At 41.9% G+C, this 14370-nt stretch overlaps 1 protein-coding gene across 1 annotated transcript in view; it reads left to right on the forward strand.

Annotated features, from left to right (window-relative positions):
• MED27 (mediator complex subunit 27) overlaps window positions 1-14319 on the forward strand; it is an 84835-nt gene extending 70516 nt beyond the window's left edge. Inside the window, exons 6-8 of the mRNA XM_030961260.1 lie at window positions 3941-3982; window positions 11059-11136; window positions 13886-14319. Coding sequence (XP_030817120.1) covers window positions 3941-3982; window positions 11059-11136; window positions 13886-14020 — 255 coding nt within the window. The 3' untranslated portion in view covers window positions 14021-14319. The remainder of the gene's footprint in view (window positions 1-3940; window positions 3983-11058; window positions 11137-13885) is intronic.
• Window positions 14320-14370: the final 51 nt, after the last annotated feature.

The raw sequence follows: 14370 nt of genomic DNA on the forward strand, positions 1-14370 counted from the left end.
AGTTTACACAGTCATTGTTGATTTGGGACTTAGCTTATGTATTCCTAGGAAACATTTAATATTTGTAAACAACAGGGAGATGAGGAACTAGGTGCTAACATGCAATATGGCAATGCTGAAGTGCCTCTTTTCTGTAAGGCAAGCTGAAGAAGGGACACTGGATAAATCTTCTTTGGACTTAAATAACTGGATGAGGGTCTGTTGAGTCACCCTCCAAACTGCACACATTGGAAAGGACTTTAAGTACAAAAAGTGAAATTCAGTGGAAAAAGACTTTTACAAGTAGAGAGAGGTTTGAGGCAACCAGATGTATTCAGTGGTATTTAAAAAAGGAGAACTGGCCATCACTGGGAGACTGATCACACAGACACTAAGTGAGAAATGGACTGTGCACAGAAGAGGCCAAAGATTTCCCCTCTGATCAGAGCAGTCATCATTTATTACTGAAAATACACTGGTTTTTACCAAACTCTGCATTGCTGGGAAGAAAAAAGGAAGAGACAAGTGCAAACAGCAGAGCTGTTGAGACTCCTCTGGTCCTTCAGTCAGGCAAATCTGGCAAAAAAACCCCAAATCTGGGTTTTTCTCCTGATTGTGGAGCTGCACAGTGACACACCAGCAGTTTCCCAGGAAAGCTGACATGGCATTTTCCAGGTTGCTTTATCTTGCTGTGTGCTCACACATTGAGCTGTGCAGGTTGGCAGGTGCTTACATGACAGCCTCACGTGGTCTCTGCTGAAGTCTCCCTAAATTGGGTTCTCCCTCTTATGTATTTAAATACTTTCACAATTAAGGTGAAAGAGCAGAAGTTTTAAGCTTGCAGTGAGTAAAGCAAGACCAGCCATTCTGGAGGTTTTTTCCAAGCTTTGCTTATACAGACAGAATCATTGCATTTCTTAAGTGCCTCGTGTACCTCTCTCGTGAATTATTCACAGACCCTGCAGAATGTCTTTGCCAAGCTGCCAGCTGCATGACTTGGACATTTTTGGTGCCACTTTGCAAAAACAATAAGTGAGATCTGGCAGGCTCTGACATGTCATGGGTGCTGGACCTGCTCACAGTTGCTGTTGCTCACCATCCTAACCCTTCGTGTCCACCACAGACTGATGCATTTTAATTACCCTCATGATTTTAGTGGTGGCACAGTGCCACCCTTAATTTCAGACTGTGACATGCTTGTTGTGCATTGAAATTTAACCATGGATGGTAATTAATTACTAGTGTTTTCCTGATTCCTGACTAAATGAAGCTATGCAGCTCATCTTCACAGGGCAGCTGAGTCATTGGCCTGCCAACAAAAAAATCATATTGGGATTTTTTTGGCATGATAATTCCATGCTTTTCTTTGGATGCAGAGACCAAGAACCACCTTGACAGGGCATGTGGGCACTAGCCAAATTCCTATTTTGCATCCCTTAGACTTAACTAAAGAAACATAAGTGTCTCTGTTGAATTCTTATGTTCAGGAACTTGGGTTATGTTAATGCTATGGCTTCATTAATTACCCCATATCAATAAGAAAAGGCAGCTTTTAGCCTCCTAGCGTAAGAGAGGAGAAGAAATAGTAGTATCAAAGGAAAGCTTCAAAGACAGGCAGAGCTGTCTCTGGGGTAATTTCTGATCCCTGCATTCTCACCACTTCAAAGCTGGCTGTGTGTGTGTTTGGGTGAAGGGGGGGTTGAATCTGATTTCTCTAATAAGTGTTGGCACCGGACCTGTTTGATATGGGATGCAGGGAACATTCTGGTTTGTTATCGCCTTTGAAATCGCTCCGCGACCTTCAGCAAACGGCCTCTTGTTCCAGCTGCTGGGGCTGGCTGGGGAGAGGGGCACTGGGGAGAGAAAGCCCCTGTTTAATTCACATGCAGAGGATGCCCTGAAATTGTGTTTTCAGCAGTTTTTTAGTTACAAATGTGTGTCTTGATTGAAAGTGAAAAGTTGAAGAATAATAGACCTATAACGATGCATTCTTTAATCTGCCTCTGCCTTAATCCTCAGTTTCAGGAGGGAGAGGTGGGCACTCATTTAGGATGTATGCATGGAGCAGGGGCTAGTGGCTTTTTCTTTCTTTCTTTTTTCTTTCTTCCTTTTTTAACATGGATAACATCACGTCTGTAAGACAGGCATTCATTACTTTTTCAGCTTTCCCATCTCCATGCCAACTAATGAACATTCAGAACCTGTTGGACTCATCTTAAAGCAGCATCTGAAGTGGACTTTTTTTTTTTGAGCCTAACTAGAGAGGATCACATACTTGGTTTGATCACTGGAGATTAGCAAACCATCTATACATTCCAATTACAGCAACTCTGCAGTCAAAGAAAAGCTGTAAATTACATTAAAACAGGGGGTTTTTTTTAATATACATTAATTTTTTATTTTCAAGTGTAGGCCTTTCTAATCTGGAAGTGCAGTGCTGCCTTCCCAGCAGGCACAGGTGGGATAATAAATCAAGCCTGAGTCAAGGTCTGAATGCTGGTGTTCACAGAAGTTCTTGATCTCACCCCAGGAGCCAGGAAATGTTACCAGGTTTGCAGGGAGGTGCCTCAGGGTACTCCTGTCCCCATCCAGCCTGGAGAAGGCATTGGGACATTGAGACATCAGCTGCCTTTTGTCTCAGGGCAAGGTCAGCAGTGCTGAGCTGTGAAACATCGATCCTGGAGCAGCTTCTGAAGCTTTAGCATCATCCTGTCCCCTCTGAGCTCTGGGGACTCAGGAGTCACTGCTGGGCAGGATTTGGACATGGGCCACTTCACACTGCAGCTCCTACAAGAGTGAGAGCTTTTAGCATTCTGACCATTTTTAGCATGGTGAATTAATCACTTGGACTCAGCATCCTTCCTCCTCACTTCCCTCACCTCCCTCTAATGTGTTTTACTCACTTCACATGACTTCCTTCATTTCAGGCTCTTTTTGTGCCTTTGGAGAGTTGTACTGTCAGTTGGAATGTATGGGCACCTAAGGCAGAACTGAAATAATCAGTTGTACCAGAAAAAGAGAGAACCCCCTTGTGAGAGCACGTGTGTCCAGCCCTGGTATATCAGGCACTAGAGGAGCTACCCCTGCTTCATAAATTCACTCAGAAGTTCTTCTGTCTAGACTAAGATTCCTGAGATTAATGCTTTATCAAACACCTTTCCTGTGACAAGTTCTGTGCATACAGAATTGTTGAGTACACTGGGATCTGTAGGAAAAAAGATTTGCAAGTCTGGAATTGATGGAAGCTCCTCTTGTTTTTCCCTGCTGCTTTTCCTTGACAGAGTCTGAGATGTTCCACAGGGCTGGCTAAGAGAGCATTGACGTGTCAGTAGGAATTGTTAAACACCAGAACCACTGGGCTAAGAAATCTTAAATTTCAATTTTGTTCTTTTAGTTCGTGTGTAGCTGAGTACACGTTTAAGTCATGGATGTATGCAGTTATCTACAACCTTAAATCTCTCTTAGTGTGATTTTTGTCTGCAAATGTAAATGCAGTTTCCAGAGGGATGTTTTATTTAGCCCCAGTAGACCCAAAGCTTTGGCTTAATTCAGCTAAGTGCTCTTTGTGTCGTTTGTAACTGAATCACTTATTCAACACCAGACAAGCATAAACTTAATAAAAATGCCCTCATTTTAGAAACACACTCAAGCTGATGAATATTTGCATAGATCAGCCACAACCCCATACAAATGAAGATTTTGCTTTTTTAAAGAGAACTCATTAATTCAACAGGTCTTGTATGTATAATTTTTTTATTGAAACTCTGCTGGACTATGTTCATTCTTCATTGCATACAAAGGAAATCTTATGTTATTAATTCCCTTTCTTGGATTGCAGCAGGTGAGGGCAAGGGGTCAAAAGAGTGAACTCAGAGATGCATCTTTGTTGATCCATTTTCTCTCCAAAGGTGCTTCTTTATCTGTAGTAATATATAACTTTTTTCTTTTTTTCCTACTGTAGCTTGACATATGGTCTAAATCCAACTATCAAGTTTTTCAGAAGGTAAGTCTCACATCATTTCTCTCTACCTAAGGCACATGTGTGGAATTGATTTTAAATATCTGGGTCCTTATGTTAAATAATTCAGAATTTACTCTTTGTCATCACAACTTGCAAATAGCAAACAATAATCTGTCATGATGGAAAACTGTGAGTAGAAAAGAAGATCCCTTCTAGTGTTATTTAATTTGGATTTATTTCCTATCACAGTTCCAGCTCATGGTTTGGAATAGGAAATCAGAGATTATACTACACTAATCTTAAAATTTCATGAGAAATCAGTTTAAATCTTTTAGGGGAGAAAGGACTGTTTCAGGTTCATTTGGATTTTGCTTTGTTGTTTTCATTGGGGTTTGTTCCCTCACATTCCTGAGAATTTGAGTTTAATAAATCAGTGGAAACCCCTTTCCAAAATGAGTTTGGAAATATTTTCCATTACATTATTTTTGCCTGCCCTTCCTCCCATGATGATGTAAGCCAGAGGAGGGACTTACTGGAATGAATGTTGTGCCATAAAGTAAGAGAAGCCTGATGAGAGAATGGCAGCAATAAAAATAAAACTGCTAAGAAGGTTAAAGTGTATTTTAGAAAGATCTATATCTTGCTATTTTCAAGGAAGGGAAGATTTCTCTTTGAAGGCCTCTTGTCAGAATGCTGTAAGTTCACATTGATCCAAGTTTAAATTCCAGTTTCCCTTCCCTCAAGCCCCAGTTCAAGGAGCTGGAGCCTCCAGCTGCTGCTCTGGCTCCTTTCATCCTCCTTTGGAGTTTGTGAAGCAAATGGGGGTCAGGGACTCGAAAGGGCTTAAAAACAGGGGTCAAAACTCTGGCATCTTGGCTGTGCTTGTGCAGCTCCCTTCCAGGATTTCAGAGGCAGTCAGGAGGGGAGGATGTTGACCTGGGATATTGCCCTGCTGCAGATCAAAGGACAGCTTTTGGGGAGCTGGGTTGCTCTCCCTTCTCTGCCTGGCATTGAAGTGAATTTTTGCTGCAGTTGATTCTTTACCCCGGAGATTAGTGGTTGAAATATTCTTTCTATTTTAGCATCAAGTAGGGTAATAGAGCAGGAAGTAAGACAGCATTTGTTTATCAGCCTGCTTCAAAGTGATTTTTGCAGTGGAATAAATGTAAGGTTATGGAGTGACCTGCATCATCTCCATTTCCCAGTGTGTGTGTTTGCTTGTACACTCATTTGGGCATAAAATTATCCTCATGGATGTTTTGTTTAGAATAACTTGAAAGGGCAAAGTCATATTGCTGAAATTTGTGTTAAATGATAATAAATAATCAGGTTTAGATGATATAATTGTCTGTAGCAAGATAACAGAGTTCAGTAAATGTCCAGTTTGCTTAGATGTCCATGTTAAGGACTCAGGGTACATAAATAAGTGGAATAAATTTCCCTTCATGTCCAGGTGATGCTTTCAGAGCAGAAGCTGGAAGAGATCAGTGAGAAAACATAAAATACCCCTTTTCCTGCTGCCTCTGTGGCTGCAGTATGGATAAATGAGAATCTTTGTTCTCTTCCTAAGTTCCTGTTGTCCAGTTTTCTCTTGATAAATACCAAATTATTCATATTTACCAAAAAATAAATCCAACCCAGAAAGACTTCAGGGAAAGGGTGTTCTGTAACCAGCTGAAAAACTGTCTGTGGGGGGTTTTTATAGTAGTTTTATAGATTTTGTTGCTGGCTCTGTCACTGTGTTACCTTGGACACCTTCACCTCTCTTTGGCTGAGTTTCTCATCCCTCAGGCTGGGGTAATATTTGCTGACTTCACAGGAGCTCTCACTGAATTGGTTGCATAGAGCTCTCAGATTCTTGCCTGAGAAATGTGATAAAAATGGAAGGTGATGGCAGCTTCTAATCAATAGGTGGTGTAGATTGAGCTGATAGTTGAAGAAGTTAAGGCTGAGACCCACGTCAAGTTTTCAAACAGATGACAGAAGATGCTGTGGTTCAGCATAGTAAATTCTCTGTGGTGCAGTGCTTGGTTTGATTTCCTCTTTATTCTCTAAAGCTGCACTTGTGTCTATTTGTAATACCCAGGAGTAGTGATTTAGGAGTAGCAAAATGAAGGAAATAGATAAAATAGTGTTACAGAAACTATTACACTCTGTTACCAGGGTAGGATCTGTACTGCAGGATTTTCTGAACAAATGTTTTCATGCCACTAAAAAATCATGAGTAAATGTGTCAGAGCACATCTGAATGTTCTTGAAATGTGTTTCTCATGGCAGTCACCAGTATGGCAATGTGGAAAAAGGAAAGACAGGGATGAGTAACTGCTGCCCCCATGGAGGAGGCTGGGCAGCCCTCTCTGCTGCCTGTAAATGTACAGAAGGACAGGGCTGTTCCTCTTTAAAACCCCAACCAAGTTCCCAAAATCTGTCTTCAATGATAATACAAATAAAACATCTGGAGCTCCCCAGATCCCTGCCTGGGGGAGCTGCATCCTGTCAGATCCTCACAGGGTTGCAGCACAACTTTGTAGGACCACAGACCTCTGATCTTCAATCCAACCCTGTCAAACCAAGCTAAATTTGTCCTGACTTTTTGTTTGCAGACATTGGCTGTGTCAGCAAGGCTTTTCTCTCTCCTTCTTACTAGGCAGGGGACCTGGGTGTGTGTGATTTGATGGGGGCCAGCTCCTGGAGGGCCAGTTCTGTTCCAGTGTACACTCATTTTCCCAGTTCCCTGGAGACTTCCTCAATCTGCTCCTGGGGTGAACAAACCTTACAGGCACTGAATGCAGCAGCAGGGTTAGATCCAGAGAATGGAGCTGGGAAATAAGAGAGGGGAATGCTGAAAGGGCAGAAGCACAAGGAGCAAAGAAAAGGTTTTTCAGGCTGCCATGTTGGTGTGACATTTAAACTCCACAGGAGTAGCAAATGTTTTCATCTTAAACCTCCTAATTTTAACACCTCGTGCCTCTTGATCCACTAAAGCAAGAGGAAGAATAAAACAGGAAATAAGGAAAGATTTTGAGGCTTAAATCCTGGTATACATGAAGGCTGCATGATTCCAGTCATTGTGCAGAGGGTTCAAAATTCTAATTGTAAAGAATGGTGCAATGTTCATATCTTTGCATTCAAAAAAAGAGGGAAGAACAGAATTTTGGAGCTGCTGTGAGGGGATCAAACTGGGAGATGGTGTCAAACAGGTGCTCAGTTAAGAGCAGCATAGCTGGTGTTGCTGGGTACTATGAAGAGGTTGGCTGCTTAAATCATGTGCAGAGGCTTTAAACCCATATATTTCATTCTGATCTCTGAGTCCCGTCCTTATTTTCACCTAAACAGTCTCACCAGTTCTAGCAATGCCACAAACTGCTTGTGTTTTTGCTTGATCTGCTTCTCCCCAAAGCAGATTTTCAGCAGATCTTGGAGAAGCTGTTTGTGAGCCCTGTGATCCCAAGTGCTGGCATTTTCACCAGCACAAGGGCACATAAGTATTGTAATGTATGAAGATGTATTCCTGTCAATAATCTCCGAGTGAGATCACATGCAGGATGAATGCATGCATGAGACAGAGCGTGGGCTCTGCTGCTGCTGCTGCTGCTCAAGGAGAGGAGCTGGGCTGCTCCAGGGTCACCTGCACGGCTGCTCCTGGGCAGGACCAGCCCCTGCCTCTCGTCAGAGACCTCCTGGAGTGAAATAAAACCTCTGGGACCCAGTCCAGATAAGCAGAACAAGCAAAATAATAACTAAACACTGCAAGCTCTGAAAACAACTGATAAATCCTGTGTTTCAGAGGAGTGTGGTGGTGCTGTCCTGAACTGGGGAAGGGTCTGTAGAGATTTGTGTGAGTTCCTCAGTGCCTGTTCCATCCATCATCCTTCCCAGCACCTCTCAGGCACCACATTCCCTCCAGAGAGACTCAGATCTGTTCCTGGAGAGAAGATTGAGTAATGGGAATCCTTGGGAATGAACAAAGCCATTCGTGCAGTTTTCCACGCTATAAAAGATCTAAACACTAATAAAATAACTTCCTTTTCTTTTTCTTTCCCTCAGTGCTGTGATCAACCTTCACAGCTCATTGCTACAGGCTACTGTTAAGGCCATGAACTTGCAAGGGTTTGGGAAAAAAAAATAAAAACCTTTCAGGGGATTTAAAGAATCCCTTTATATTAGATGGAGTTGTCAGTGCCATGCTTGGGGGAATAAACCAGTAAGTGGCAAGGAAAGTTGTGGCTCTTAAAGGAAGTTCTGCATTTACTTTTGAGAAGGATATTTCCTGGCAGTGAGATAGAATACATGGGGAGAAGGAGAGCTTTTATAATTCAGCCATGTGATGGTTTTTATTAGACCAGGTGTAGCTGCATTCACCTGGTCTGTGGTGGAGCAAAGCTGTGCCTTAGGTTTTTGCTTTTGTGCTGCTTTTCCCAGTTACAGGAAGCACTTGCTCAACCTTCTCCACCTATAAATTGTATAATTTAATTTTTTTTAATGGATTTTCCAGCTTTGGGAATGCTGTATGACTAACCAGTGTCATCAAAGCCCAATAAAGCCATTTTTGGATGTGGCACCTTTGGAAAAGTCAGTACTGATCCAATGCATTACAACTCTTCCTGTGAAAAAGTGAGACTTTTTGCCAAATCTGTTTTTTCCATGTCACTGAAGTCTCTTTTCCTCAGTCTCCAAGTGCTTAGTTCAACAATGGCTATTTTATTCAGCAGAATTTTGCTGCAGGAGATTGCCTTGTTTTTCCTTTTTTTTTAGACAAGAAACACAAGTGCTTTGCAATAGATGAATTGTGAAATATTGAGCTCTTCTGCAAGATCTCTTGAAAATCCATTTCAAGGTTCAGAGCAGAGCTATCCCAATCGATGTGTGCTCCCCTGAATATGTTTCCCTATAAAAAAAAAAAGTAGAGAAATTAGAAAGTGACTGATAACTTAGATAGCAGCAGGTAAGGCACAACGATAGAAGTGGAGTTAATAAAATAAAACCTTGAGATGTACAAAATATCATCCCACACCCAGAATAAATTAGTTTCTGATTCCAGCTTGGCTGGAAGAAAAAGTGTGTCCCTTAAGTGAGCTGGCAGATCCACAGTTTGTTTTGCTTTGCTTTGGTGTGAAATTGTATTGCCATTAGGAAAGCTGGGTATTGATCTTTTGGGATTTTTTCTTTTTCCCCTCCTCTTTTTTTTTTCCTTTTTCCTCTTCTTTTTTAATCTTGATCAGTTTGTGTTTTCTGTCATTGTCTGTTCTCTTGGGGGGGTTAAATTCTCCCTCACTCCCATGCCCTGGGCAGTTTATCCATGGCCCAGCTCTCTTCTGTTTGACATCACGTTCTTTGCTGGGTTGGGAAGGGGTGGGGAGTCATTCCTTTACTTTTCTTCCTCAAATTTGATACCCACTTTGATCTTTTTTAGCTATCAGCCCTTGCTTAGGGTAGAAATTGCCTTCTTTTCGTGCAGAAGGCATTATTAGTGTTCCAGCAATGCTGGGATGGCTTTCATCTCCCCAAGGAATCTCATTATCTTTACATTACAATAGCAACAGCATATGGGCAACTTTGCCAAAGTGGCCAGTCAATTTAAATTTGTTAATAGCAGTATTTTTTAAGCAGCTTCCTTCAGTGCCAAGAGAAAACAACTTTGTTGTTCAGGAGGAAAAAAAAAAGAAAAAAAAAAAAAAAACAAACCACAGTTTGTTAGAAGTAGAAATACAGCAGAAGGAGAACGGCTGCTCATAAATATCTTCAGAACTTCCTATTCTTTGACATGTCTGCTACTATCCTATAAAAGCACCAGCTCAAAACAAAAAAATCAGATAGCTGGTGGGGCTTCTGAGCACTGCATGAGATGTGTTTAAAAGCAGTGGCTGGTTTGAGTTATGCTGTGCTATTAATGCACAGTTCATCACATTATTTCTCATATTTATTTTTACATGGTAACACAGAAATGGCTAAAACAGGCCGAGGTCCTTTTTGTGAATATTTTTGCAAACTCACCAGGATGTGCAAAGTCCTGAAAGTTTTGCCTTCCAAATGTCAGAATCACATGTGAGTGAGGGAGCTGGGTGTGTGAGAATGGTGGGGAGCAGATCCTGGGTCTGAAATAGCAGGAATTCTCAGAACTGGATTCAGACAGCCTGATGTGATGGAGAGCTCTGTGGAGGAAGTTTGTATGGTGTGAATGAGAGCCTGGCTATACATGGATTTATTCAGGAATATATCTTTGGCAAAACCACCTCCCTGAATAGCTTCAAGCACGAGCCTTTCTTGTCTCCAGTGAAACTTGGAGTGCTCCAACTCCCATTGCTGAATTGGACTTAACTGCAAATGGGGAGCAACTGGAGCTAGCTGGGAATAGCACTGGGAATTTCAGTTCTCACTTCCTCTTACTCAAACTTTCCTAGAGTCTGTAGACTGGCCCTGAGAAGAGCTCCACTCCCATGCCAGAACTAGAAAATACAATTAAATCACCCTCTGTAAAGTCATGTATTTTGTTGGAAGCTTTGACAATACTGATGAGGGGACCATTGAGATTCATGAGTTGAAATCTGTGAAAGAGCTCTTGTGGTTGTGTTGTTGTTTTGAATTCTTTATTGTCCAGCCTAAAGAGTTTTTCCAGTAATTTCTTGCATTCAACATGGAATTTCTAAGAAGCAGTAAGCTGTTGACTGTGCTGATAACAGCTGACAGGCTGAATACTGCTAGAAAAGTGTATCATAACTGTCAGAAACTGCCCCTTGCAGAATAATTTGAAAAATTGTACTTATTTTAAAAAAAAAATAGTCTGTCAGCATTGGTTAGTTTTCCTGATTTTTCTTGTAATTATTCTTGTTATTATAAATACACATTTTATATGTGCAATTCCCAGATGTGTGATCTTGCTATGGCTCTGTCTGGGAAATTAAAAAGCTTTTTATCAGAAATCTTTTAGTAATGCAAGTATTTATAAACCATAATCATATTAATTGATTCCTGATGTCAGAGGAAATGAAACTGAGTAATCCTTGTACTCCCTGGTTTGCTACCTCCCCATGGAATTGATGGTTTTCCTGCAGGCTAACACTGCTTTGTGTGAAATGGGGAGTGAATAAAGGTATTTTTTCTCCTTTGGTCTGATGCAGGTGACAGATCATGCAACCACTGCCTTGCTGCATTACCAGCTGCCCCAGATGCCAGATGTGGTGGTCAGGTCTTTCATGGTAAGTCTGTTGGAAAACACCTTTTTCCAGCCCAATTTGAGTGTGCTTGCAGTGGCTGACATCAGGCAGTTCTGATGCAGTTGGGATTTCCCCAGAGACTGGGATTCTTTGTGTCTCCTCCCTGGACAGGGATGAAGAGCCCATCCCCATTTCCCTGAGGGAATTGGTATTGGAAAACTGAGTTGGGAATGGCTCTTCTGTCCAGGTGTCAATATTGGCCTGATGATTCCTGTCTGCAAAGGTCAGAACAGGAGGAAAAACTCCCTCAGCCAAACTCTGTCCTTTGGCCCAGCCCTTGGACAGTTCTGGATGTACAAAATCTGCTCCACTGGCAGTTCCCTGGGAAGAGGAAATTGAAATTCCCAGAATTAGTAATCCAGCTGAGGAGCTTGCCCAGTATGGGAAGGGATGGGCATTATTTACAGAGGGTTCCATTTTGTATCCAAACTTTGTTCCCGTGGGACTGTGTGTACTCACCCAGCTCAGCAGCAGGTGTTTGGAGAAGCAAGGAAATCCTGGAGTATTCAGATCTTCTCTTACTGAATAAAATTAATCCAAGACAATTCTACCTTGATGTACAGATTTAAGTTTATCCCCTTTAATTCTTTTTGTATTTAGAATCCTATTTGTGAAATAAACTTGCATAAGAAGCAGCCGTGTTAATCAGAGGGTGAATACAAGGAATTAAGATTCAGGATTCCTTCTACCAAGATGAATTTTGGCTGTTAGAGGAGGATATGGGGACATTTTCTTTACAATTCAGGCTTTTTCTTCCACTTCCTTCCTTTATGTTGCCCCTTGACCTGGAGCAATGCAGCTGAGACTTTGGGAAACATAAATCTCACTTTGCCATTCACTGTCTTTAGGAGTGTTTAGCACCAGTTCTTTTACATCCTTAATTTCCAGTGTGTGATTTCAGAGCAGTCAGGCTCTCCTCCCTGCTGTGCTGGATTGGTTGTTTAATAAAAAGGCCACTAAGATGAGAGATTTGCAAAGTGCATCTTAAAATAATAGGTTTTGAAAGGTGAAAGCAACCATTACTGGTCAGATCCATGTTCAACATGGTCCTGAAAATGAATGTTGAGTAGAACAAGTGGTTTGTGTGAGCCAAGGCCCTGCTGTATTGATCAGAGAAAACACCAAAGCTTCCAACAAAGCAAAACCAGTGCAAGTGTCAATGTGTTGGGCCTTTCAGCTGTCACGTGTGCAATCCTCATGACAGAATCTTCTGGAGCCCTAATTTTCTGATGGGAATGAAGAACCCATTCCTTTCTTTTCTGTCAATGCATGTCTCAAGTGCACAATTTAACTTCATTTACCTATTTTTGTATTATGGCTCAGAAAATTCGATTTCTTGATAGTGCAAGCAAAGCCCATCCAAGCTGAAGTAAATAACAGCAATTTGCTTGTAGAGTTGTGCTGCCCTTGTCCCCATATTTACTGCTCAACCCAGACAAGATCTAGTTCTTCTGGAGGAGCTTTATTGACAGCCCAAGGTTTGGTTGCTATAGAGAAGACTCTGATGAAGATGGAAGGATTTGTTTCAATAAACTCAGCTGACCTCTTCTTTAGAGAACAATTTTCTCTTATCGATGTAATTCAATAGGACTTTAAATGACAAGATTCATGTGCATCCTTCACAGTATAAATCTGCTGGTCTAGGGCTTTTTTAGTTGTGTATCTCCTTGAGTGGGAATTGGGTTATGCAATGCTCATTGTTGCGTGTGATGATGGGAACAACCCATTTCAGAGGCAGGAACTTTGTGAAGGAACATCTGAACTTACCCTTTGTTGTTCAGCACTACTTGTTACTGTCATATTTTCTGAAAAATCCCTTTGCCAGGATTTCTTCTCCTGGGAACATGAGAAGCCTCAGCTTCTCCATGTTTTGCTGCTCTGGAATGTAGTCTGGAGGTTGTTTATCCAAACATGTAAATTGTTTTTAATTAATGGCCAATCACAGCCAGCTGTGTTGGACTCTCTGAGTCAGTCACGAGTTTTTATTATTCATTCTTTGTAACCTTCTTCTCTTTCTTTAATATAGTTTTAATATAGCATTCTTTTAATATAATATAATACCATAAAATAATAAATCAGCCTTCTGAGAACATGGAATCAGATTCTCATCTCTCACCTCATTCTGGAGACCTCACAAACACCACCACTGCTGGCCTTTTATTTATTTTATATCTATGTAGTCATCGGGGTAATCAGGTTTAAAATGGCTCAGTATTTTTATGACCAGTGAGTATTGATCCTGAAATTGCATTAGAGAGGAAGTTCATTAGCTGGATGTGGGAGTCCTTCTGTCTTCAGCTCTGGAGAGCCCAGCCTGCAGTGGGAGTGCAGCAGGGGGTGATAGATGCTCATGGCAAGAGACAAACCAGTGCTCAGCTGGAGAAGGCACCACCAGGAGGAACAATTATATCCCAGTAAAGATGTGAGGCGTTGCAGCACTCGCCTCCCCTCACAGTTCTGGAGCTGCAAATGCCTCCTGCTCACAGGGCAGGAATTGCTATTAATGAATTTGCTTAACTGACTAAAAAAGGGATGATTAATAAAGTGGGAATTCAGCTCTACAGTGACCTTGTAATCTTCAGGGTGCTTGTGTTTATAAAATCACCCTGCACCTCGCTGGGGCCTGGCCAAAGCACATCCTCTGTCTGTGCTGCTCCTGTTTGACAAGAGTAATGACAAAGGGGAACACCCATATCCAGTTTTCTTTAATTTCTCTCCCTTTTCCTTCTAGACCTGGTTAAGGAGTTACATAAAGCTGTTCCAGGCTCCGTGCCAGCGCTGTGGGAAGTTCCTGCAGGATGGCCTCCCACCCACGTGGAGGGACTTCCGAACCCTCGAGGCTTTCCACGACACCTGCAGGCAGTAGGAGCCCAGAGGAGCCAGCCCTGGGGCTTTGGGACAGCCCTGGTGGCTCCACTCTGAGCCTCCCTGTCCCGAGCAGTGAGGTTGCACTCAAACATTTGACTCGAGGCACATGTGAGACTGATCCATCTTGGAGGAGAAGCTGTGTGTGTGATCTGAAATGATCTGCCTGGGAAGATCTGGCAGTAATTATCATTACTCCAAACTTTAATGAAAATATCCATTGTACAGTTTCCGTTTTGTGACAGAATTTGCAATGCTGAGGACTTTTATAAGCTTGAAATAAATTTTGTATTCTCAAAATTTGTGCTGTTTGTTTCGCTGTTTGGTCAGCCAAAACCTTTGAGTTTGGTG

This window comes from Camarhynchus parvulus, chromosome 17 (genome assembly GCF_901933205.1).
Source record: "Camarhynchus parvulus chromosome 17, STF_HiC, whole genome shotgun sequence".
NCBI classification, from domain to species: Eukaryota; Metazoa; Chordata; class Aves; order Passeriformes; family Thraupidae; genus Camarhynchus; species Camarhynchus parvulus.